The 23,827-nt window shown below is 44.8% G+C and overlaps 1 protein-coding gene across 1 annotated transcript; it reads right to left on the bottom strand.

Annotated features, from left to right (window-relative positions):
• Positions 1–21,743: 21,743 nt before the first annotated feature.
• On the bottom strand, positions 21,744–23,338 carry ier5 (immediate early response 5). Its single transcript, XM_055642010.1, has one exon. It carries the CDS (start codon positions 23,126–23,128, stop codon positions 22,334–22,336), a length of 795 nt encoding a protein of 264 aa, XP_055497985.1. The 5' UTR covers positions 23,129–23,338; the 3' UTR covers positions 21,744–22,333.
• Between the last annotated feature and the right edge of the window lie 489 nt (positions 23,339–23,827).

A 23,827-nucleotide genomic window follows, 5' to 3' on the forward strand; every position in this document is an offset into this window, starting at 1 on the left:
ACGAAGTGAAAAAAATGGAGATATATCCCACTACCCTTCCCTATACCCGCTCACCCGACCCTAGCGTCGGTTTTGAATTTGTGTTCAACCGTTATGTTGTTGAAGAAATGCAATGAAAGGAGACCATATTTTGGAAAATTGATCTGATTTGTCAGACAAGACAATCCTTATTTTTTCTAAATGTAGTGTCTCAGTCATTTCTGTGATCCACAGCTTCACTGTGGGGACTGTTATCTTATAAGTTTTTTCGCAGTTATTAAACCATAATCAAGGAAACGTCTTTGAAATATTGTTAACTTAGGGTAGCCCTCTGACAATCCTAATATTATTAATTTTGAATCCGACTCCAATTGAATTTTGAGTGTTTTAGAAATGGTATTGAATATTCCCAACCAGAAGTTCTGTATTTTTATACAGGATACAAAATAATGGATTAGGGCAGCTTCTTGGAAGTGACATTTGTCACAGAGAGGGGAGACAGTTGGGAAGATCTTGTTCAATTTGGTCTTTGAGTAGTATAACCTGTGCAATACTTTGAATTGTATCAGGCAATGCCTGGCATTTAAAGAGCAGTAATGTATGTTATAGTAGGCTTTCCTCCCATTTATCTTTTCAAAATGGGTAAACCCAGCTCGTCCTCCCATCCTCGCCTGTTATTTGCACTTTGCACTTTATCAGTTTATTTATTCATGTGTCTATATATTTATACAATGGTATATGGACACACTGATCAGTTCTGTAGTCATGCCTACTATGTTGTGTTGTGCTGAAGCAAAGCAAGAATTTCATTGTCCTATCAGGGACACATGACAATAAACTCTTGAATCTTGAATCTATAAATCTCAGAAGGTAGGGTGTCAATATTAAGAAGAGTGTTATAAATATAAGATATCAACTTACTTGTATCGGCATGTCTATTCAAACAATCGTCTAATATATCTGGACCCATGAGAGGACAGTCTTATGTATATGTATTCACATAGTCTCGGATTTGAAGGTATCTAAAAACAATGTTGGTGTTCAGGTGATATTTCTCCTGTAGTTCTTGAAAAGAAGAGAGAATCCCCTTCTTGTAGAGGTCTCCCACATAGGATGGTTCTTTACTGGCACTTCAGTAGCCTGTACAGGGATGCCCAGTTCTAATTTGCTCTGTATCACTGGTACATTGAATATGGGAATATTGCTAAGTGTACCGAGGTACAGTGAAAAGCTTTTGTTACATGCTAACCAGTTAGCGGAAAGCCAATACACGATTACAATCGAGCCATTCGGAGTGCAGATACATAAGGGAATAATGTTTAGTGCAAGATAAACCCAGTAAAATCAGATTAAAGATAGTCCGAGGGTCACCAATGAGGTAGATAGTAGCTCAGAACTGCTCTCTAGCCACCCTCCCCACCCTGCTTTTTGTGAAGTCCTTTTGCAGTCCTTCATCTGGGAATAGTCCCTCGACAATAATGTATCTGCGAATGTGCAGGGCCTGGTGACTGACCCGCACCACCCACCAAGATCATCGTCCTGCATGCCAGCCAAGAAGAATTGATCCTCCAACTACTTGGCAACATCGTCAATCATCTCAGCTCACAAGTTTCTAATTAGCATGTGTAGAATAAACAGGCTTTTCAGAAGCATGGACTTCCATTTCATGCATCAAATGAACTGTCTCTAGATGACTAGGACCATTCACTCCCCTCTTCATTTCATCTCGCATCATGCACTAAATCCAGATATTAATTTTGATTAGAAACAAATGCTGTTTTTTTTTTTGTTTTTTTAAAACAAAAAGGCACATTCAGCCCATCAAGCCCATAATAGACACAATGTGCTGGAGCAATTCTGCAGGTCAGAGAACACGAGTAAGTGACGTTTCGGGTCAGGACACTTCTTCAATAGGATGAAGGGTCCTGTCCGAAATGTCACCCATCAATGTTCTACAGGGATGCTGCCCGACCCGCTGAGGTACGCCAGCACTTTGTGTCTTTTTTAATGGATTTCCTTTGTCCTATGGCATCAAACCATTTCTGCACCGGAAAGTCCAGTCCTCCTCCCCAACATAACATATTGAACCACTCCTTGAATTGCTCTGAATCCAACATTCCCTCGTCTTCAAATGCTTTGGCTTACTGTCCTTTACCACTCCTTTAAACCTTTGGCTTCCTCGAGCAAAATCTGCAATTTTACTGATTGCACTAATGCATGTCCGAGACTCTGCCTCATTCTTTCCACTATTCCTACTCTTCGTTTCCATCTTTCCCCTCATTCTTCCTCGTCCCAAGCACCATGCTATTACACCACACATATTCTTTCTTCTCCGTGCCTTGCTGCTCCAGCAATCTTTAGCCACCTATTTCACTCCATCACATGGACAATTCCATGTGCTTCCCCAGTCCTTTTCCCTTTTTCTTCTTCCTTTCTCCTTTCAATCTTCCTGGTCCATAATTCCTCTTCAGAATACTCATGTTCTGATGAGTGAAACATTGTCTATTTCTCTCTCTACTGCCTGGCCTGCAAAGTGTTTCCAGCATTTTCTATTTTTATTTCAGGTTTGCAGCATCTGCAGTTCTTTGCTTTTTAATTCCCTTTTCTGAAACCACTCATTCAATTCCCAGACCTCTTCAACATTTACTTTAAACCTGAATGTCCTTCCTCTCGTGAACATCATGAATACATTACAACTGCATACTTTGCTCAGCTCCTTTACACTCTCCCACTTTCCCATTAACACATCATTCTGTCTACGCAGTGCCCAATTGTTCTTCCCCATCAGTGCAAACAGCTTCGACACATACTCTTGCACTGTGTGCCACACTTAGTGAGAACGGTTCTCGCCTTGCTCCGTTCCACATAATCCAGTGCTGGTGGAGAACTGCATGGTTAGTAATGACACATTCAGATGTGTTATTGAAGCAAAGCCCCACTGGAGTCCCTGCATGATTGTAAAACATGTCACTGAACAATAGTCAGGGAGCTCCCACTGATTATTCTGGACAATATTTACCTCCCACACTGAGAACCAATGCAGATTACTGGCTCATTATCACATTAGGATTTGTGGGACCATATTGTGTGCAAATTGGCGACTGAATTTCCTCAACTACAACTGGGAAAATCTCCAGACTGATTGTACTTGCCCATGACCCCCACTAAGGCTGTGTTTGGAAATACCTGCACCTCTCCCTCCCACCCACCCACCCCCACACTGTTGTGCACTATGAGGTCCTGGATTTGGTTATTAGTTCAATGGAATTACAGTTTCATTTGGGCCTTGATGTCCTTCATCACAATGCGGTTGTTAACCTTTCAGGGATTTAAGGATACAATACAATACAATACAATACAATACAAATTTATTATCATTTGAGCCCCAGTGAGACTCAAACGAAATGTTGTTTCCACAGCCATACAAACAAAGACACTGTCTTACAGACATACACATAATTAAATTCACACAAACATCCATCACAGTGAAGCCACTGTGATGGAAGGCAAGTCTTTTCTCTCCCCTGTTCTCCGTGTCTCTCCCGATGTCCAAGCCCCAGGCGGGCGATGATGAGTCCCACGCCCATTTTAGGCCGCGCGGGGCGATTTACGGCCCCGCTCCCGGTCTGAAAGTCCAAGGTTGGAACCCCCACGGGCGATGGTGAGTCCCACGGCCATGAAGCCGCGCCGGGTGATGTACTGTCCCGGTCCGGGTTGTTCCAACCCCGTGACACCGGCTGGAGAAGTCGCGTTGCGGGAGCTCCGGGAAGCGGTCTCTCTCTCTCCTCCCAGACCCGCGAGCTCCCGATGTCACAGTCCACCGGACCTGCGGCTGCGTTGCTGGAGCCTCCGAGCCCCAGGAGTCGAGTCGCAGCAGCGAGTCACCGCCGCTCCCCACGCTCCGAGGCCGGCCACCCCTGACGATGGTGAGTCCGCAGCTCCGCAGTCTCCCGAGCCCCCAGGATAATAAGTGCCAAACTATTCCGGCAGCACATCATTGAAGTATTAAATAAAATGGCTTGTTTTTTGTATATTCTTTGAATACTTTTTAAGTTCAGTTGCTATAAAATTATGCGGAAAAGGGGCATTTGAATGGCACTTAGGGTCTTTACCCGAAACGTCACCCATTCGTATCCTCCAGAGATGCTGCCTGTCCACTTTTTGTGTCCATCTTCATTAGAAAACAGAGTTTGTGCATAGCCCAGTGGTGAGTTAATGCCGTAGATCATATGGATGGACAGGGTCAAACAAACAATGTGATGATGCAGCATGAGCAGGCCATTCAGCCCTTTGAATTTCCTCTGCCTGTCAGTTAAATTGTGATTGGCCTGCATACTAACTCCATATACCTGCCTTAGTTTCATAACCCTTAATACCCTTGTATAACAATCAGTTTTTGATTTTTAATTGCACTCTGCTACCAACTCGCCCACCACCCATTCTTCAGCATTTTGGAGAGAGACCCTCAGATTTCCACTGCCTGAGAGTGAACTACCCAACTTGATTTTAAAGTTCTCCATTTATCAGTAGAGTAGAACTGTTTCACAGTGCCGGAGACCATGGTCTAATTCTGACTTTGGATGCTGCTTACGTGGAGTTTGCTCATTTTCCAAGTGACCACTTGTTTCCTCCAGGTGCTCTGGCTTCCTCCCACATCCTAAATAAATGCAGTCATAGATTCATAGAGATATATAGAACCCAGAAACAGGCCCTTCGGCCCAATTTGCAGAATATTGTTTACATATCTGTTGTGCTGCTCCAAGAATGTTATTGTTCCATTTCGGGACATATAACAATATAACACTCCTGACTAGTCCCAGTTGCCTGTGGAACCCATATTCTTCCAGACATGCCCAGTCCAAGCTCATTCCATAAAGGACGGCACTCTACATGAAAATATTGCCTTTTCACATTAAACTTATGACTGGAGTCAAGAGAGATTTATTGCTATATGGCCCAGATAAACAATTAAATAAACTGAATTTATTTACTTGCAGCAGCACAACAGGAAATATGACATAAGAATAACTCAGAGTTACTCCAGCACAGTGTTTTTCTTTTAAACCTACACCTTCTAGTTTTAGATCCCTCACTTAGGGAAAAGACAATGGCTACTCCCCTCATCTGTGCCCACCAAGAGTTAATAAACCTCTATAAGATCCACCTCAACACTTGTTTAGATTAGTAGGTTAATTGCCCTCAGTTTGAAAGAGACTGGTAGAATCTAGGAGGAGTTGATGACAACATGGGTGAATAAGAAATTGGATTAATATTGAATTAGCGTGAATGGTCAATGCACAGTTGGTGGGCCAAAGAACCCATTTCCATGCTTTATCTTTCAGTGACAATATTTGGCTTCTTTCAATCTTCACACCCTCTATTGTGTTATGTGACAGCAACATTGCTCCGAATGGAATAAATTCACAGCAAACCTTGCAACTAAAAACAGGATATTTATGGGATGTCAATTCAAGTTTATTCGTCACATACACATACGAGATGTGCAGTGAAAAGAAAAGTGGCAATGCTCGTGGACTTTGTGCAAAAAACAAACAAACAAACAAACTACAACCAGAATGGAACAGAATCACATATTCTTTTACATATTACATATTGTGGGAGGGAGGAAAAAGGAAAAAACCCAGCAATTTAAAAAAAAAAACAGTAGAATGGTACAGTAAAGTTAGTCCCTGGTGAGGTAGGAGTTTACAGTCCTAATGGCCTCCGGGAAGAAACTCCTTCTCAACCTCTCCGTTCTCACAGCATGCGGAGGCGTTTGCCTGATTGTAGCAGCTGGAACAGTCCGTTGCAGGGGTCTCCCATGATCTTATTGGCTCTGGAGTTGCACCTTCTGATGTATAGTTCCTGCAGGGAGGGGGGGGCGAGTGAAGTTCCCATAGTGCGTACATCCAAACGCACTACTCTCTGCATAGCCTTCTTGTCCTGGGCAGTGCAGTTCCCAAACCAAATTGTGATATTTCCAGACAAGATGCTTTCCACAGCTGCTGAGTAGAAGCACTGGAGGATCCTCAGAGACACTCTGAATTTCCTCAATTGCCTGAGGTGGTAAAGGCGCTGTCTTGCCTTACTCACGAGTGCTGCAGCGTGTGATGTCCATGTCAAACCCTCAGAGATGTGGACCCAGGTATTTAAAACAGCTCACCCTATCCACAGTATCCCATTTATCCTCAATGGTGTGTACGTCCTCGGATGATGTGCCCTCCTAAAGTCCACGATAAGCTCCTTAGTTTTTTTGATGTTCAAGAGGAGGCAACAGCATCAGAAATACACTGTCTCAATATGTCAGGCCAGGCATAGATTTTAAACCATCATTACTGTCGTCAGGGAACCAATAGTGGTTCAATGTTGAGTGTAGGGCACGGCAGGAGAAACGCAAGGTATTTAAACTAAAGTGTTAACATGACAAGCTGTGACACTGAACTGCACTCACGCTGAAGAGTGAAACCTATGTGAACCTTCAGCCAAAGCACAAGATCAAAGCTCTACATTGTCCTGCCACATCCAGTCATGATTAGCAGTGGGCAATTAAATATCTAACAAAGGATTGCGTTCCATGAACGTACCCATTTTTTGTCCCAGCAAAGCTTAAGTCGCGTGTGCAAAAGTAAAGGCCACAACTGTGTTCAGCCAGGTTGCTCAGAAGATGATCCCATTTGCCCAATTACTGGGTCCCTCTCAATCACAAAAATAGCCTTCAGCCAACTTAGTTTAGAGAATTAGTGTGGAGACGGGCGTTTTGGCCCACCAAGGCTGCGCCGACCAATGATCACCCGTACACTAATTCTATTCTACACATTAGGGGCAATTTATAATTTTACTTAAGCCAATTAATCTACAAACCTGTATGTCTTTGGAATGCCTTTGTAAAACCTACATGGTCACAGGGAGAACATACAAACTCCGTCCAGACAGGATCTCCAAACTGCAACATTTTGGGCAGCACAGTGGCCCAGCGGTAGAGTTGCTGCCTTACAGCACCAGAGACCCGGACCCGATCCTGGATAAGGGTGCTGTCAGTACAGAGTTTCCCCTGTGACTACGTGGGTTTTCTCCGAGTGCTCCGGTTTCCTGCAACACTCCAAAGACGTACAGGTTTGTAGGTTAATTTTCTTTGATAAAAATTGTAAATTGTTCCTAGTGTGTAGGTTCGTCTCATGTACAGGGGTGACACAGTATCTCTAAAGTATAAAGACTGACATGAGAAGGAAGAGTCTGAAGAAGGGTCTCGACCCGAAACGTCACCTATTCCTTTTCTCCAGAGATGCTGTCTAACCCGCTGACCTACTGAGTTAATCCAGCTGTTTGTATCTGTCTTTGGTTTAAACAACCATCTGCAGTTCCTTCCCACACATCTCTCAGAGGGTTGTGAATCTTTGTAATTCTCAAACCAAGGACACAATATCATTCAGTTTAACCAAGGTTGAAGTGAAGGCATCATAGAATACATTGTTGAAAGCATCCTATCACAATGCGTCACAACTTGGTTTGGCAAGAGCTCTGTCCAAGATTGCTAAACTCTTAGAAATCAAGGCTCATAGGGATCAGGTAGCAATGTAGCGTTGAAGCCAAGATTAGCCATGTCTCACTGAATGGAGAAGCAGACTCAAGGGGCAACTCCTGTTCCTAATTCTTATGTTCATATGGTTACAGACAACCGACATGGTGAAAATGTGCATTAACTAAGACCTGGCATTCTCCAATTGTGCCAATGAACACACACAGACACAAACCAAGTGCGCACACACACAGCCATATTCTCACAAGTTGATATGCTGGCATTGGCATATTATTGCAACTTGCAGTAAGATGCAGTGAAAAACTTTGTTTGCATGCTCTGGAGGGAAATCATGCTCTACACGGATGCAATCAAAACATTGTACTCAAGTACAATGAGTAGTGCAAGGAGAAAAATACCAAACTGCAGAATATAGTGTTACAGCTTACAAAGAAAGTGCAGTTAAAAAAAGTTCATAACGAGGTAGGTTGGAAGATTGGAACTACACCCTTAACCTGAGAGGACCATTTAGTGATCTGCCAACAATGGGGGTGGATGTTCCTGAACCTGGTGGTACATGCTTTCAAGCCTCTGTATCTCCTGCCTGATGTGGAAGGTAAGACCTCCCTGGTGGAATAAAACTGGGTGAAAAAAAGGGCGTGCTTTCCACTACCTGCAACCTGCGGTGACCACTAGCATCGCAAGTCAAGTCGTCAAGTCAAGTTTATTCGTCACATACACATACGAGATGTGCAGTGAAATGAAAGTGGCAATGCTCGCGGACTTTTGTGCAAAAAGACAAACAACCAAACAAACTATAAACACAATCATAAACACACATATTCTTTTACATAATAAATAATGGAAGGAAAAACGTTCAGTAGAGTTAGTCCCTGGTGAGATAGGCGTTTACAGACCGAATGGCCTCTGGGAAGAAACTCCTTCTCAACCTCTCCGTTCTCACCGCATGGCAACGGAGGCGTTTGCCTGACCATAGCAGCTGGAACAGTCCGCTGCAGGGGTGGAAGGGGTCTCTCAAAGCAACCGGCTTTGATTAAAAAATTACCGATTTTTAAAACGGCAGTCTATTTTTAGTCGAGACCGGTTTTGAATTTTTTGAAATAATCGCCGAAACATAGAAGAAGTTCGACTACGTGGAAACCACTTTCGACCATTAGGGAGAGTGACAAAAACCTCCAGGAACCTCACGGAAACCTTGGGTGGGGCGCAAGGTCGCCAGAGGTTTCGGTTCAGGTTTTCTAAGTGGGACAGGGGCATATAGGGCTAGGGGAGAATATGTGTTCGGCACGGACTAGAAGGGTCGAGATGGCCTGTTTCCGTGCTGTAATTGTTATATGTTATATATGTTATTACTACATACTACATTCTCACTCGGCAGATAAACATTACACACTCCATATGCCAACATGTATACACATTACATACAAAACGCATCATACAAATAAAAAACATGCTCTACTTTCACACACACAATATTTTCTCTCTTCAGGATCACCAATAGCCTGTTTATTTTAAAATGCAAAAAGTGACTGGGCCCCACCAGGGTTCCTACATTGCACTACCTTAATAGCAGAGTTTATACTTAACTAACAGAGGGGTTAGCCAACCATACTTTGCAACCAGCAGTCACTGGGTTGGGAATCTGTAGCTGATTTCCTGAGCAGAGATGTGTAATGCAGAAAGAATTCCTAAAGCTGCATTCCTCATCCCCAGCCTCCTGCCAAATAGTAAATCAACTCGGGAGAGCTTTTCGCCTGACCTGCTTTGGAAGTGGGTGGAAAGGCCGTGTCTGGACATGACAAAAGCAACGATAAAGTGCAAACGAGTTAAAGTACAAGAACTGTCAGGCTCTCAGGGTGTGGGAACAACCATTCACAGCATTGTAATCCTGCCCTTAGCTGATCCCCAGTCGTAATCAAGAAACTGTCGTATATTTTAACAGCATGCTGGACATACCGCCCCTTTTTCTTGAAATGCGAGAATATGCTTAGTGGATTGTATTGTGCATTTGAAATTCGGAGAGACCTGAAAGAATGTTTGATAAGTGCTGATGGCCTGTGATAATTCACATTGGAGTTACTCTGATGTTGCAGACTACTATTAATAAATACATAGTGGTATTCAACCACTTGATTGAAAGGAAAAGAGCAACATTGGTATTGCTACTCTCAAGAATCGACTTTTCCTGATCAGCCTCCAGAGATACCTATTCATCAATATGAACTCAAGCTGACTAACATCAATTGTGCTTGTACTAACTGGCCAAAGTTGGCTTCCAGAGCCATAACCTGAGAGTTTAAAGTGTGAAATATTTGCAAGGTAATTTCCATGGGTGGAAATTACCTTGCTTTCCATGAATTGCCACTCACTATCCCTGTAGTTTCCTCCAGGCATATGATGGGATTCATCTCCTCAACCCAGGACACAGTAGCAGCCATCCATCTCCAGAGCTGTTCAAAGTGGATAATAAATATTTGATCTACCAGCAAATCCCAGGATTATTTTTTTAAATGGGAAGAGTGGGGAATCGTTTTCTCACATGACTGTAGTCCACAGGGTGAAGGTAACCTCTTAGTGCTGTTGGGAAATGCAACGTTGAACTCTGCCATCCGAGACAAGAAAGAAAATGCAATACATTTCCAAATCAGCATGGCGTATAACTTGGAAGATAATATCAAAAACAAAACAAGGTCATTCAACCCCTTCTCCCCATTCTAAATGTTCATGGGCAGCACAATGCCACAGCGGTAGGCTTGCTGCCTTACAGCAACCAGAGACCAGAGTTCAATCCCGACTACAGATCTGTCTGTATGCAGTTCGTACGTTCCCCGTGGCCAGCTGACCGCAAGGGTTTTCTCCATGTGCTCCGGTTTCCTTCGCAGTCCAAAGACCTGCATGTCTGTAGATTAATTGGCTTCTGTAAATTTTCCCTAGTGTGCAGAATAGGACTAGTGTATTGGTGATTGCTAGTCAGCACAGACTCGGTGGACTTGTTTCCACGCTGTATCTGCAAAACTGAAACTAAAGATAATGGCTGATCTTGTACCACAGTTCAATTTAATACTGAGAACATAGTCCTTGATTTCCTTAATATTTAAAACTTGATCCCTTCTCTTGAATATTAGTCATACAATCATGGAGCTACACACCACGGAAACAGGCCCCAAGGCCCAAATTATTCATGCCAACCAAATGGCCCGAACAAGCTAGTTCCATTTACCTGTATCTGGCCCATATCCTTTCAATCCTTCCCAGCCTAGGCCCACCGCATGTGTGCAATCAGGAAGGAGCACCAGCACCTCTACTTTCATGAAAGTTTAAAGAGATTTGGCACATCTCAAAACACTAAACAAACTTTTACAGATGTACCGTACAAAGTAATATGGCCAATTTCACCATGGCCTGGTATGGCAATTTCAATGTACACAAATGCAAGAGGCTGCAGAGGAAGGAACGACAGATGCTGCTTTAAACGGAAGATAGACACAAAAAGCTGGAGTAACTCAGCGGGACAGGCAGCATCACTGGAGAGAAGGAATGGGTGCCGTTTCGGGTCGAGACCCTTCAAGAAGAATAGAATTTTGTGTCTATCTTAAGCAGCAGAGTGTGGCAGACAGCCCAGCCCAGCCAATCACAGCCCCCCCCCACCATCAAAAGCATTTACATTAGCCAGTTCCTCAAGACGACAGCATCCATCATCAAGGATCCCCACAGTCATGGCCATGTCCATTTCACACCGCTATCATCAGGCAATTCAATCCGGAGAGGTTCAAAGGGTTTAGAAGCCAAAAGTCCAAACCATCCAGATCAGGAAGAGCTATTGTTCGACAACTTTCACCTTCTTGAACCAAAATCCAATGCAACAGTATGGCCTCCTCTTAATAACAAAACTCTTAATAGGGTTTGACAGGCTCTATCTACATGGGGTTGTTTCTCCACGATTGGGTATTCTTGAACCAATGATCATAGTCTCAAAATAAAAGGTTGTTATTCTGGACTGAGTCGGGACTTGTAGCAGCATCACAGGCACAGAGGTTGAGATAAACACATGGGCCCAAATTATACATTAATTGCACAAAAGTTCTGTAAGACTGCAAAAAAAAAGCAAGACATTAATGCAAAAGCAGTTTTCCTTTTTCAACACATGATAGGCCCAAGTACCATGGTACTTCAGGCAGTTTGCTTATTCGCCCTGTGGTCTCCACTCTTGTCCACACATACTTCAAGAATCGTATGCATGTTGGACAGGTGCAAGGGCTGATCTCCATAACACTCATCTATATTCCTGCCTTGGTCATAAGCACATCTTCCTATCCCAGGGACTTGACCCGAAACGTTACCCATTCCTTCTCTCCAGAGATGCTTCCTGACCCGATGAGTTACTCCAGCTTTTTGTGTCTATCTTTCTATCCCAGTTAACTGACAAATTTCTGAATACCTAATCTAAGGACTGCAAAGTATCCAGATTGCTTTCCCCCTCATTGATGCCTCAAGGTATCCGAATATCACACTTGAGGTCACCAACTGTGAACTAATGTTCCTTGAGCTGCAAACACTAATTGCAGATATGGTCACCTTTAACTCATTCTCAATCAATTTCCACCTCTTACAGCTGTCACACATTATACCTGACTTGCCATTTGCCATGACTTGCCATGACTTGCCATGACTTGCCATGATCTTAAAAACACAATACTGTCAATGCTCAAAGTTTACACTGATGAAGCTGGCCCAAAAATGTTTCACTTTTAATTGGGACTTCAAATTTAGTTTTCCAGCTATCAGTGCCTTGTGTCATTTGACTTCAATTAGCTAGTTCTAGCTGATTACTCAAATACCTAAGATATGAAAATCTACTCAATACTTTATAACACTACAATTTAAAATTACAAAGTTAAGCTATTTTAACTGCAAACCCAAACTAAACAAGTTACTAAAATCAAAATAAAATCATCCACTACTCACCAAATTCAACACCTAGGGACACTGACAGAATATATTGCTAGGAAAATGTTGTTCTTTTAGCTGGAGGTGTAGAATTCTACCCTTGAACAACTATTGATGACTTGAGGGTGACAGTTCCCATACATGCACACCCTTGCCCTATAAGGTGGTCGATATTGTGGACAGGAAGTGGATTTTATAGATGTTTCAGAGCCGAGGTAAGTTAGTGATGGAGGCAATGAAGAGGTAAAAGTGATGGATGAGGTGTCAGTCAAGAATGTTGCTTTGAACAAGAGGTCATCAAACAATCTTGATTGTTTTGTTGGGGTTGCAATAATCCAAACAAGCGATGAGTATTTCTGACATTTCTGACTGGTGCCTTGAAGATAATGGAGAAACCTTCACTGTACTTATCTGGTTGAATGCAGCATCATGGAGAGTTAGTAAAATAATTCATAGAAATTCAGAGGAAAACCCTTCCACTGACTGACTTCATTCGGTATGATGAAAGCTACGATTGTAGGATGTCAACCAACCAAGCAGCAGGACATTGCTGCAAGTGTTCCCAAGGTAACTACTAAGTCGCCAACTTGGGGCGAGTGACTTGTCCGTCTCCCGAGCTTTCCCGTTAAATCTTGAATGAACATTGTGAACTGTCAAGTGTAGTTAAATCATCACGTGGCACAAATTATGTCACTTTTTTTTTCACACACTATAAATATCCTCCCTTGGTTGAATTGGCTCATTTGGAGACATGCCTGTACTAATGCCGTGACTTTACTGCAGGAAGATGCCACATTACTTAGGAGAGAGGGGGAGAGAGACACAGAGAGAGGCACAGAGGCAGTGTAATGTACTTCGGGGTGACTGGCGGAAGAGAAAGAGCGCACATGACCTTGGTCTATCTGTGTGTGTGGGAGCAAAGAGAGACTAAGCAGAATACATCGGTCTTATTGTGTGTGGGGGGGAAAGAGAGAGGTGGGGGAGGGGGAGAAAGAGAGAGGTGGGGGAGGGGGAGAAAGAGAGAGGTGGGGAGGGGGAGAAAGAGAGAGGTGGGGGAGGGGGAGAAAGAGAGAGGTGGTGGGGAGGGGGAGAAAGAGAGAGGTGGGGAGGGGGAGAAAGAGAGAGGTGGGGGGAGAGAGAAATGAGGGGAGATGTATATACACACACAAAGCAGAGTTTTACTGTGTATGTGGGAGACACAGATGGACTGAGCACAGTACCTCGGTCTTACTGTGTGTGGGAGAGGGGGAGAAAGAGACGTACACTCACAGAGGCAGAGTCTCAGCCTGTGTGAGAGGGAGGGAGAGAGAGAGAGGCACACACAAGGTGGATGTGAAATCTCATCTGCCTGTTTCAGTGACAGACACCCACCGCCAGTAAATGAAGACACCCCCATCTGTCTCCCCCTCCTCTCCGACTCCCCCACCTTTCCCTCCCAACTCCAGTCCCGTCCCGACCCCCTGGGAAACTGAAGGGAGCAACAATTAACTGCTGCCTGCCCGCTGAGTTAAAGAGTTCCCACGGTAGTAAGACGATGTTAGTTGCGCCCAAGTTTAAATTTCCAACATGTGTTTCAGGGTAAAGAGTCAACGCATAATCCTTGATAATCAAAAATTGTCTGAATCAGCAAGTTAGACACAAAATGCTGGAGTAACTCAGCGGGCCAAGCAGCATCTCTGGAGAAAAGGAATAGATTCCATTTTTGGTCGGGACCCTTCTTCGGGATGACTGTAGGGGGGAACTGGAAGCAAGAAAAGACCGGGACAAATCAGGGACAACAACAGATGACCTCAGCAGGGTATTTTGAAGAGGGATCCCGACCCGAAATGTCACCTAACCCTTTCCTCCAGAGATGCTGCCTAACCCACTGAGTCACTCCAGCACTTTATGTCTATATTTGGTTCCCTGATAGGCCAATTGTTGGCTAGGGATAGTGGGATCCCAAGAGGGAACCATCGTTGCAAACCTTGGACTGGTTAACCGACATTTACTGCATGGGGGAGGGGGAGGGGGAGATAGAGAGAGTGTAAATTACCTAAAATTAAATAATTCAATGTTCATAGTGAACACAGACACAAAATGTTGGAGTAACTCAATGGGTCAGGCAACATCTCTGGAGAAAATGAACAGGTGGCGTTTGTGTCTATCTTCGGTAAAAACCAGCATCTGCAGTTCCTTCCTGCACAATGGATCTCAGTGTCAAGTCTCTGACTCCCGTTGGCAGGCCATTCGGCCCACAGCCCGCCCAGCGATGACTAACCCATGTCACAGGGGGATGGTGTGAAGGCGGAGTTAGACAGAGCTTGATTAATGTAACGGTTGGGGAATGGGCCATAATATGGCCAGGGAAACGCTGTTATTCGTGACGCCCCCTCCGCCCTTTCCCAGCTGTTCTCAATCGCACCCCTGGCCACACAAAAATTTATACTTTAAGAAGGAATACACAGAACATTTAAACTCAGAACGCTTCTAACAGAGTGAGCCATGTGAGCACTTTGATCATTCTCCCTGTATTTGCATTTGACAAAATAGTTGGAAAAAAGTTTAAAAGTGTTCATACCTTTTGCTATGCCTAATTGGCCCTTACCTCTGCGAAAATAGTCTGATATTCGTAGGTGAAATGTCACCAACAATAATTGATTCTATTATTAATTGACTAATAATTGACTCTATTAGCGGAAAGATGCAATTCTGATCTAATATTATAAGTGCCTCTGTCTTTGGAAGCAACACCAGCAATTTATTAAATCTGACTACATGCGGCACAGTGGTAGAGTTGCTGCCTCACAGCCCCAGAGACCGGGGTTCGATCCTGACCATGGGTGCACCGGTTTCCTCTCACACTCCAGAGATTACAGGTTTGTAAGTTAATCGGCTTCGGTAACATTGTAAAATTGTCCCTGGAGTGTATAAGAATAGGTGGTCGGCGCGGACTCGGTGGGCCGAAGGGCCTGTTTCCGCGCTATATCTCTAAAATCTGAAGTTAGGTAATGTCTAAAGGAACTGCAGATGCTGGTTAATACGCACAAAAGGACACAAAATGTTGGTGTAACTCAGCAGGTAAGTCAGATTTGGGAAGAAAAACATAAAAAGCTGGAGTAAGTCAGCGTGTCAGGCAGCATCTCTGGAGAAAAAGAATAGGTGGCGATTCGAATCGGAACCCTTCTTCAGACATCCTAATCGGAATCGAGTTTGAAGTTGTGTCTCGTCCTGAAACATCACCTATTTTTCTCCAGAGATGCTGCTTGACTCGCTGAGTTACTCCAGCTCTTTGTGTCTGTCTTCGTTTTAAACCAGCATGTGCAGTTCACTCCTTTACACGGGTCTCTGGAGAACATTGATTGGTAGCGTTCCGGACCCTGCTTTGGAAAGGCATCGATCGCTAGTCGGCGAGGACTCCGAGCTGTATCTCTCAAAGAAGTACATGTGAAAAATTTCTCACGGACCATAAAAATGCGGGACCTTTCAGTAAAGTCCCTTTTAAAGATTATAGTTATTTTCTTGAATCTCATTAACATAACTCATGAATAAGTTGATGTCCATATGCAGATGCAAATCTTTATTTTTTAAATTCAATCCCACAGAAGACAATTTTTACTCGCATTCTGTCCCCTCTGTCCAGCTTCCGGGTTTACCGTTCGCAGGGGTTCCCACGGTAACCGCAAGAGTTATTACGGATATCACACGGATATCGCACTGGCCACTACGTTCATAAAATGTTGCAATGCTCAACCACAAGTGTACAAGTCACTCTTGGAGAAATTCAAGCTTGCTTGAATTTTCTCCCGAGTCACCAAGTTACACGATTACCTGCCGTTAGCACCACGGTGGTCCACGAATGCCGTACTGTTATCGCACGAGGTTCCCACGATGTTAAACTCTGGTTACCTCTTGCGTCAAGTCGCCCCGTGAGAAAGGGGTTTAAGTGGGACAGGGGCATAACTCTTCAGCAGTGCAAGGCACCAACTCACCACCAGCACCAAAATGGCAATTAAGATTGAGCAATAATGCTGACTTTGCAACACCCACAGTCCTGTACAGATTAAAAAAAAGTTCAGCATTATCTCTAGGAAAACTAGCCGATTCCCACATACAAGAAACGAGTAGGTTATGGACATCAGATTTGGTTCCCATCCAGGAAATTAAGCTAAAGACCTGCACATCTCTGGAATGTGGCCAGAAATTGGAGCACCCGGAGAAATCACACAGGGTCACAGGTAGAATGTGCAAAGTCCACACAGACAGCAGCAAAGTTCAGAATCAAACCAGGGTCACTGGAACTGGGAGAGAATGGCCCAACCCACTGCGTAACTGTGCTGGCTCATGCAGCAATGTAGATCACCTCAAATCACAAACTCATTATTCAGACCTCACATTATCCCTAATTACCCATTTAATCTCATCATCTCTTTTGTTCTTCTGGGTAATCTAATTTTAATGCAAATTTCAGGCTCACCAACCGTTTTAAAAGTTTTACTTCCTCAAAACACTCCGGGTCCTGAACATGTCTTATCAGATTTCCTAACACCTTTGTTACTCAAGGCCCAGTTACACCAAGCTTAACCAAAATCGCGCTTTCATGTATTTCCTAACCACGGAAGCTATTTGATCCATTCAGTCTTCACCAGCTCTTAAAACAATCCCATCCCCTTAGTTTCCTGTAATCCATTTGTTCTCATGTCATCACTCTCCTGCCACCCACATACACTGCTTTAAGTTGCCCTTAGGCTATTAAGCTACTGGTTTTCAAGAGGAAACCATAGCACCCAGGGGAAATTCTTAGTCATGTGCAGACTCCAGTCAGATAGTAGCAGAGGTCTGGATTGAGCCTGGGTTGCTGGACCTGCAAGGCAGTAGCTCTAACAGCTGCACCACTGTGCTGTCCTTACCCATGAGACATTTATTGTAGTCGAACAAATGTGCATGATCTTGATCTCCTCTTTATGGATTACAGCATATCAGTATCTTAATCAGTCAATACTCAAGTGACAAAACTCAAGACTAAACGCTCTACTAAAGGAATTTAAAACAAATCTAATGACCTGACTATTGAGACTAGAAGACAATTCAATTGATAATTTTACACTCACATGCCTCCAAAACGTAGGACAGACTTTACTCTGGTGAAACTAGTTTTAGATATACAGCATGGAAACAGGCCCTTCAGCCCACATCAATCATCGATTACTTATTCACACCTGTTCAATGTTATCCTACTTTTTGTACACTCAAGGGAATTTAGAGGCCACCCAACCAACAGGAAACCAAGAACACCCAGAGGAAACCCACGCAGTCACAGGGTTAATGTGCAAGCTCCACACGGGCAGCACACGCCTTCAGGTCTCTGGTGCTGTATGGCAGCAATTCAACCAGGTGTGCCACCAGGTACAATACACAAGATCGAGAGGCCCATTTAGCCCCAATGCCTGATCATTTCCTCATTCATAATTTGGATCAACATTCTTCATGTGCATGAAAGATCCACATCAGATACCCTCATGAACTATTGTCTTGCAATTTTCAACAAAACCTCAGGATATCTTATGTGGAAAATTCTCAAAATTATAATTTCAAACAAAATTAGTTTACATTGGTTTCAGTGCAGGACAACATTTTTTTAATCTGAATTTCCCTCCCCAATTATTGAAATACAGCAAAAAATATTCCTTGCAGGGTATAGATAGTGAAAGGCAGAATCCACTCTCCTACAAGCTAAGATAGCCCAGTCCCTGGCACATTAAGTAGGGCAGTCAATGAATCTCAGTACCAGCAAGCTCAGAAGAGAGTAGTGAAAAAGGCCACCATTCCCACTTTAGGCTGGAAAATGAACATGACTGCTTGCAAAGATTTAGATGCTTGGGAACCACAGTAACTTGGCAGCTTGGGTTCTGAACTGGCTTACCCATAGAAGGTAGAGGGTAGCGGCAGAAAGGTGTCATGCTGGCTGTAGATCTGTGATGTTCCAGTGATCAGTGTCTGGGACGCGTTTTTGAGAGTTTTGTCACAATAATACGAATGGGCTCTTTACTAAGTTTGTAGACAACACAAAACTTGGCGAAGTTGCAGAGTGAAGGCAGCTGTCAAAGGATACAACAGGATAGAGATCAGTTGTAGATATGAGCAGAGATCTGGCAGATCTGGAGTTTAATCTGGAGTTTAATTAGGGCAAGTATGAGATATTGCACTTTGGGATGTTTGTGTTACATTTATTGTGTATTGTGTTCTTTTTTTTTTTAAATAGTACCGCTGCTGGCAAGTTCATTTCACTGCACTTTATTTTGCACGTGACTAATAAATCTGACCACTTGACTTGGAAAAGTATAGAATTAATGGCAGGACCCTTAACAGCATTGATTACACAAGGGGTTGTGGGATCAACGTCCATCACTCCCCAAAACTAGCAACACAAGAGGATAGTGGTAAAAAAGGTTTACAGTTTCAGTTATGGCATTGACTGCAAGTGTAAAATCATGGTGCAGCTTTATAAATATTTGGTTAGGCCATATTTGGAGTATTATGTGCAGATCTGGTCACTCCATTGCAGGATGTGAAGGCTTGAGAGGATGCACAACAGGTTTACTGGGATGCTACCTAGATCAGTATTAGCTACAAGGAAGGGCTGTATGAGCTTGGATTATTTTTTTCTGGAGCATCGAAGGATGGGGAAGCCCCGAGAGAAGTTTATAAAACTAGGAAATACATCGATTTAGAATTTTTATCCCCTCCAGGTAGCACAGCTTTAAGGTCAGAGGTGGAAGATTTTGGCATATGTTGGGCAAGTTATTTTCTCAAAGAGTGCAAGTGCCCACAGTGCTTTACCAGGTGTGGTGGTGGTGGAAGTAGATGCAATAGTGCCATTGAGGTGGGTTTTAGATAGGCACGTGAATGTCAGAGGAGGGATATCAATCCTGTGCAGACATACAAAATAGGTGCTTTCGGCCCTTCGAGACAGCAGCAATATGATCTTGGCTGATCATCCAAAATCAGTACCCCATCCCTGCTTTCTTCCCATATCCTTTGATTCCATTAGCCCTAAGAGCTATATCTAACTCTTGAAAACATCCAGTGAATTGGCCTCCACTGCCTTCTGTGGCAGAGAATTCTAGATTCACAAACTTCTGGGTGAAAAGGTTTTTCCTCATCTCAATCCAAAATGGCCTAACCATATTTTTTTTAACTGTAACTCCTGGTCTGGGACTCACCCAACATTGGGGACATTTTTCCTGCATCTAGCCTGTCCAATTCCTTCTAAATGTTATGTTTCTATAAGATCCCCTCTCGTCCTTCTAAATTCCAGTGAATACAACCCCAGTCAATCCATTATTTCATCATAGGTCAGTCCAGCCATCCTGGGAATTAACCTGGTGAACCTACACTGCACTCCCTCAATAGCAAGAATGTCCTTCCTCAAATTAGGAGACAAAAACTGCACATAATATTCCAGATGTTGTCTCACCATGGCCCTGTACAACTGCAGTAGGATCTCCTTGCTCCTATACTCAAATCCTCTTGCTATGAAGGCCAACATGCCATTTGCTTTCTTCACTGCCTGCTGTACCCGCTTGCTTACTTTAGGACAGAAGGGATTAGCTGAATTTAACATTTTATTTTTGAAGTGATGCTGAAACTGTCAGATCGATGAGGCAATTGGGCTCTTACAATGCATTTAAGAAAAAGAAGCAGGTGAGAGCTATAGGGAGAGGTTGAGAAGGCTGGGTCTCTATTCCATAGAGGACAGGAGGATGAGGGGTGATCTTATAGAGGTATACAAAATCACGAGAGGAATAGATCGGGTAGATGCACAGAGTCTTTTGCCCAGACGAGGGGAATCGAGGACCAGAGGACATGGGTTCAAGATGAAGGGGAAAAGATTTAATAGGAATCAGAGGGGTAACGTTTTCACCCAAAGGGTGGTGCGTGTATGGAACAAGCTGCCAGAGGAGGTAGTTGAGGCTGGGACTATCCCATTGTTTAAGAAACAATTAGACAGGTACATGGATAGACAGGTTTGGAGGGATATGGACCAAGCACAGGCAAGTGGTAGTGTAGCTGGGACATTGTTGGCTGGTGTGGGCAAGTTGGGTCGAAGGGCCTGTTTCCACACTGTATTACTCTATCTATGACTATGACATCATGATCAACACACACACCACGAGCTGAAGGGCCTGTTCTTGTCCTGTGATGTCCCACGTTTCGTGACTCACTGGCAAAGCCAGGATCCAAAAAAAGGCAGCCATTGCAAATGTAATCATTTTTACTTAAAGAAAACCTGGCATCAGTATGTGATAAAATCTCACTTATCTATCTATCCTGAGACTCAGTTTAAATTCAAAGCATTAATATCACCAACAACATATTTAAGTACTTACTATCAAAGTATCATTGCTTACTATATCCTTAGGACTGCACAAAGCTGTTTGTATCTATTTAAAATCTCTGTACGCTTTTTGGGGTTGAATGGACCAAAAATGAAAGTAGATTGCCTGCTTAGCCAATAACTGGAGATTGCAAAAATCTGGAAGCCTATTTAGATCTAACATGAACCAGCAGATCAGGGAAGACTGTGATCCTCGAAAAATGACAGAAATAATGTCATGACACTCAGTGCTCAAGCTTCCATGAAATATCTAAATCCTCGGTATTTGAGTACACCCCACGTGCACACTTTTGTTGTGCTCAGCTGCTTTAACTACGTTGTCCCTCATTCTCAATTTTCTTCAGTACAAAAGCGAGACTAAACGGCGAACAAAATAAAGTGTACAGCTAGCAGCACTTTTTGGGGGGTGGGGAGGGAGAAGAGTCGAAGAAACATTAGGCCCACTCCATTCCCGATCATCCAAACAATCCCTCAGCAGGATACATTTTCAACAGTCGACCAACTCTTCTGGTGGGGGGGGAAGGGCATTAGAACGCAGGAAGTAAAATGTTTGTAACCAGATCTCAAATAGGACTATATGGAATGGTGGAGGAAAGTAGTTGCAACGATTAAGCCTTCGTCTGAAAGCCACTCGAAAAAGCCCGTTTGAAAGTGGAAAAAATTGCCAACTCTGGGCGGGTGGTTCGGTTTAAAAAAAAAAAAGTTGCGGTTGGAGCAGTGTGAACTTTACCCTACTTAGAGCTGACAAAAGCAGCACTGTCTCTTTAAAGAGCCCAATGCATTCCTCCCAACAATAGCCACAAAGGAAACTCCCCTCCCCCCCCCCCCCCCCCGCCAGTACAACGGCAGCAGTTAACCCATTGAGGCCCAGTGCGTACGTGCAAACAAGCCCAAAGAGCAAAGTTAATTTAAAATAACCTTTTAATTCATGTAAATTACACCAGTCATACAACAATGAAACAGTATTACAAAAACGGTTAATAATCGAACGTTTTTCATGTCTTTATAAAACAAAGACGTTAAATTAACGTACAGCAATGTACCCAGACTGCCCATTGCGAGTCCAATGCAAATTAACATCTGCGAAAGGGCGTAGAACAGTCGGGAAAAGGCAACTGACTCAGCAATTTGTATTTTGTTTCAATATACAATAAAACTTCCAACTGAACACTCTTGCTACCTTGAAACCTTTAGTCGGGCTGCAAAGATACACAATTAAACCCAAATAAATTCACAGGAACTCCCAACTCTCAAACAAATGCCCTCCGCCCGAGTCCGAACACGCCCGTCGGGGCCCGCCTATCCGCTCCGTTTCCTCATCGGGGGTGGTGAATGAACCTGCTCTCCACGTGGTGCTGAGGGCGCCTTTTTTTAAGAGATGTGCAGGTTGCTCCGAACCAAATCTCTCAAGCCGTGCTTGCTCCAGAAGTGAGAACCAATCGAAACCGAAAAAGTCCTGGTCTCCATCACTCCCGTCCCAGAGGGCGAAACTTTCAGAAGGCGACAATCGCCCTGTTCCAGGAGCCCATGTTTCCCAACACTTGATCACAGCAGATCTGCCCGCTCTCGCCCTCGCTCTCCTCTTTACTCAGGAGCCCAGAGAAGCTGGAGCCAAAGATGTTGATGAGACTGGAGACGTTGGAAGTCTCCATCTCCTCTTCCTCTTGGCTGGCAGCCGGGATGGCCAGATGCTGCTCGGTCCTGGGCCTTTTGAGCGGGCTTTCAGGCTCCGATTCCCCCTGCTCTCCGTTTCGCCTCTTCCGACCAGAACTCGCTTTGGCCACCGAGTCACAATCCGAAGGAGCCCCCAACTCTCGGGACCCCCTCGCCTCCAGCTGCTGGGCGCATGTAACCGCAGACTGGCGGGGGGTGTCCTGCTCCTGGGTGGCCTTTGCTTCTGGCCCTTGGTCCTGTGAGAGCGGGCACAAAGTCCTTTCCACCTCAACCCAGCTCGGCCCTTGCTCCTGGGGTTCTGTCCTCTCCGCCTCAGCCCTGCTCACTCCCTGATCGCCCGAGGACTCGCAGGCGATCCTCTCCTCCATCTCGGCCCAGTTGGCAGACTGCTCACCGGCCGCTGCCGCTGCTGCCGCCGCCGCCGCCTGGAACTGGCCCTGAGCCTGTAAGTAGAGTTCTTCCTGCTCGCTCAGGTAGACCTGCCGGGCACTTCTGAGCACCAGGGACACCAGCAGGTTCTTGTGCAACTTGATGCCTCCGCGCTGTACCCGGGAAGAGTAGATCTTGCCGAGGGAGATGGTCATGATTCGGTGCGCCTCCACCTTAAACTCCATCGTGCGGCTCGCAAGTTTCCGCCCGGTAACCGAGCCGGGACTGCCCCGAGGTATCAATCGATGGCACCCAAGTTCGACTGAGGAGTGGGATGTGGTGGGAAGCTCCCGCCGGGAGTATTGGGAGAGATTCCCGGGGTAACCGGTGCCTCTAGTCCGGCTCCCGCCGCGCAGCTCCGGGAAATAGTAACCGTTTAAAAATAGCTCACTATTTATACTGGCCCGGCCACCGCCGACGACCAATCCCCGCCGCCCCCTGCCTGTCACAGCCACTGGGCCCGCCCACAATGGGGCAGGTCTCGGCCAATCAGCGCACCAGCCCGCAGCAGCGTTATTTGAATTGGAGCCGTCACCGTGAAACTCTTAAAGCGGCACCGGCCGGCCCCCACCCCCACCCCACACACACCCCCCCACACATACACACACACACCCCCACCCACACCCGCTCCATCTACACCCCCCCACACACCCCCACCCACACACACACACACACACACACCCCCCACACACATCCCCACCCCCACTCCACACACACACACACACATCCCCCCCACACAGACACACACACTCCCCCCCCCCCCCCCCCCCCCCAAAAACAGGCACACACTACCCCCCCCCCCCCCCCCCCCACACAGACACACACACTCCCCAACCACACCCACCCACACACCCACACACTCTAAGGTGCGCACCTGAAATTCA

The sequence above is a fragment of the Leucoraja erinacea genome, chromosome 10 (assembly GCF_028641065.1).
Source record: "Leucoraja erinacea ecotype New England chromosome 10, Leri_hhj_1, whole genome shotgun sequence".
Lineage (NCBI taxonomy): Eukaryota > Metazoa > Chordata > Chondrichthyes > Rajiformes > Rajidae > Leucoraja > Leucoraja erinaceus.

What these genes read in the sequence shown, in the direction of transcription:
- ier5 (XM_055642010.1), bottom strand. Translation starts at nt 23,128, where the DNA reads ATGGAGTTTAAGGTGGAGGCGCACCGAATCATGACCATCTCCCTCGGC.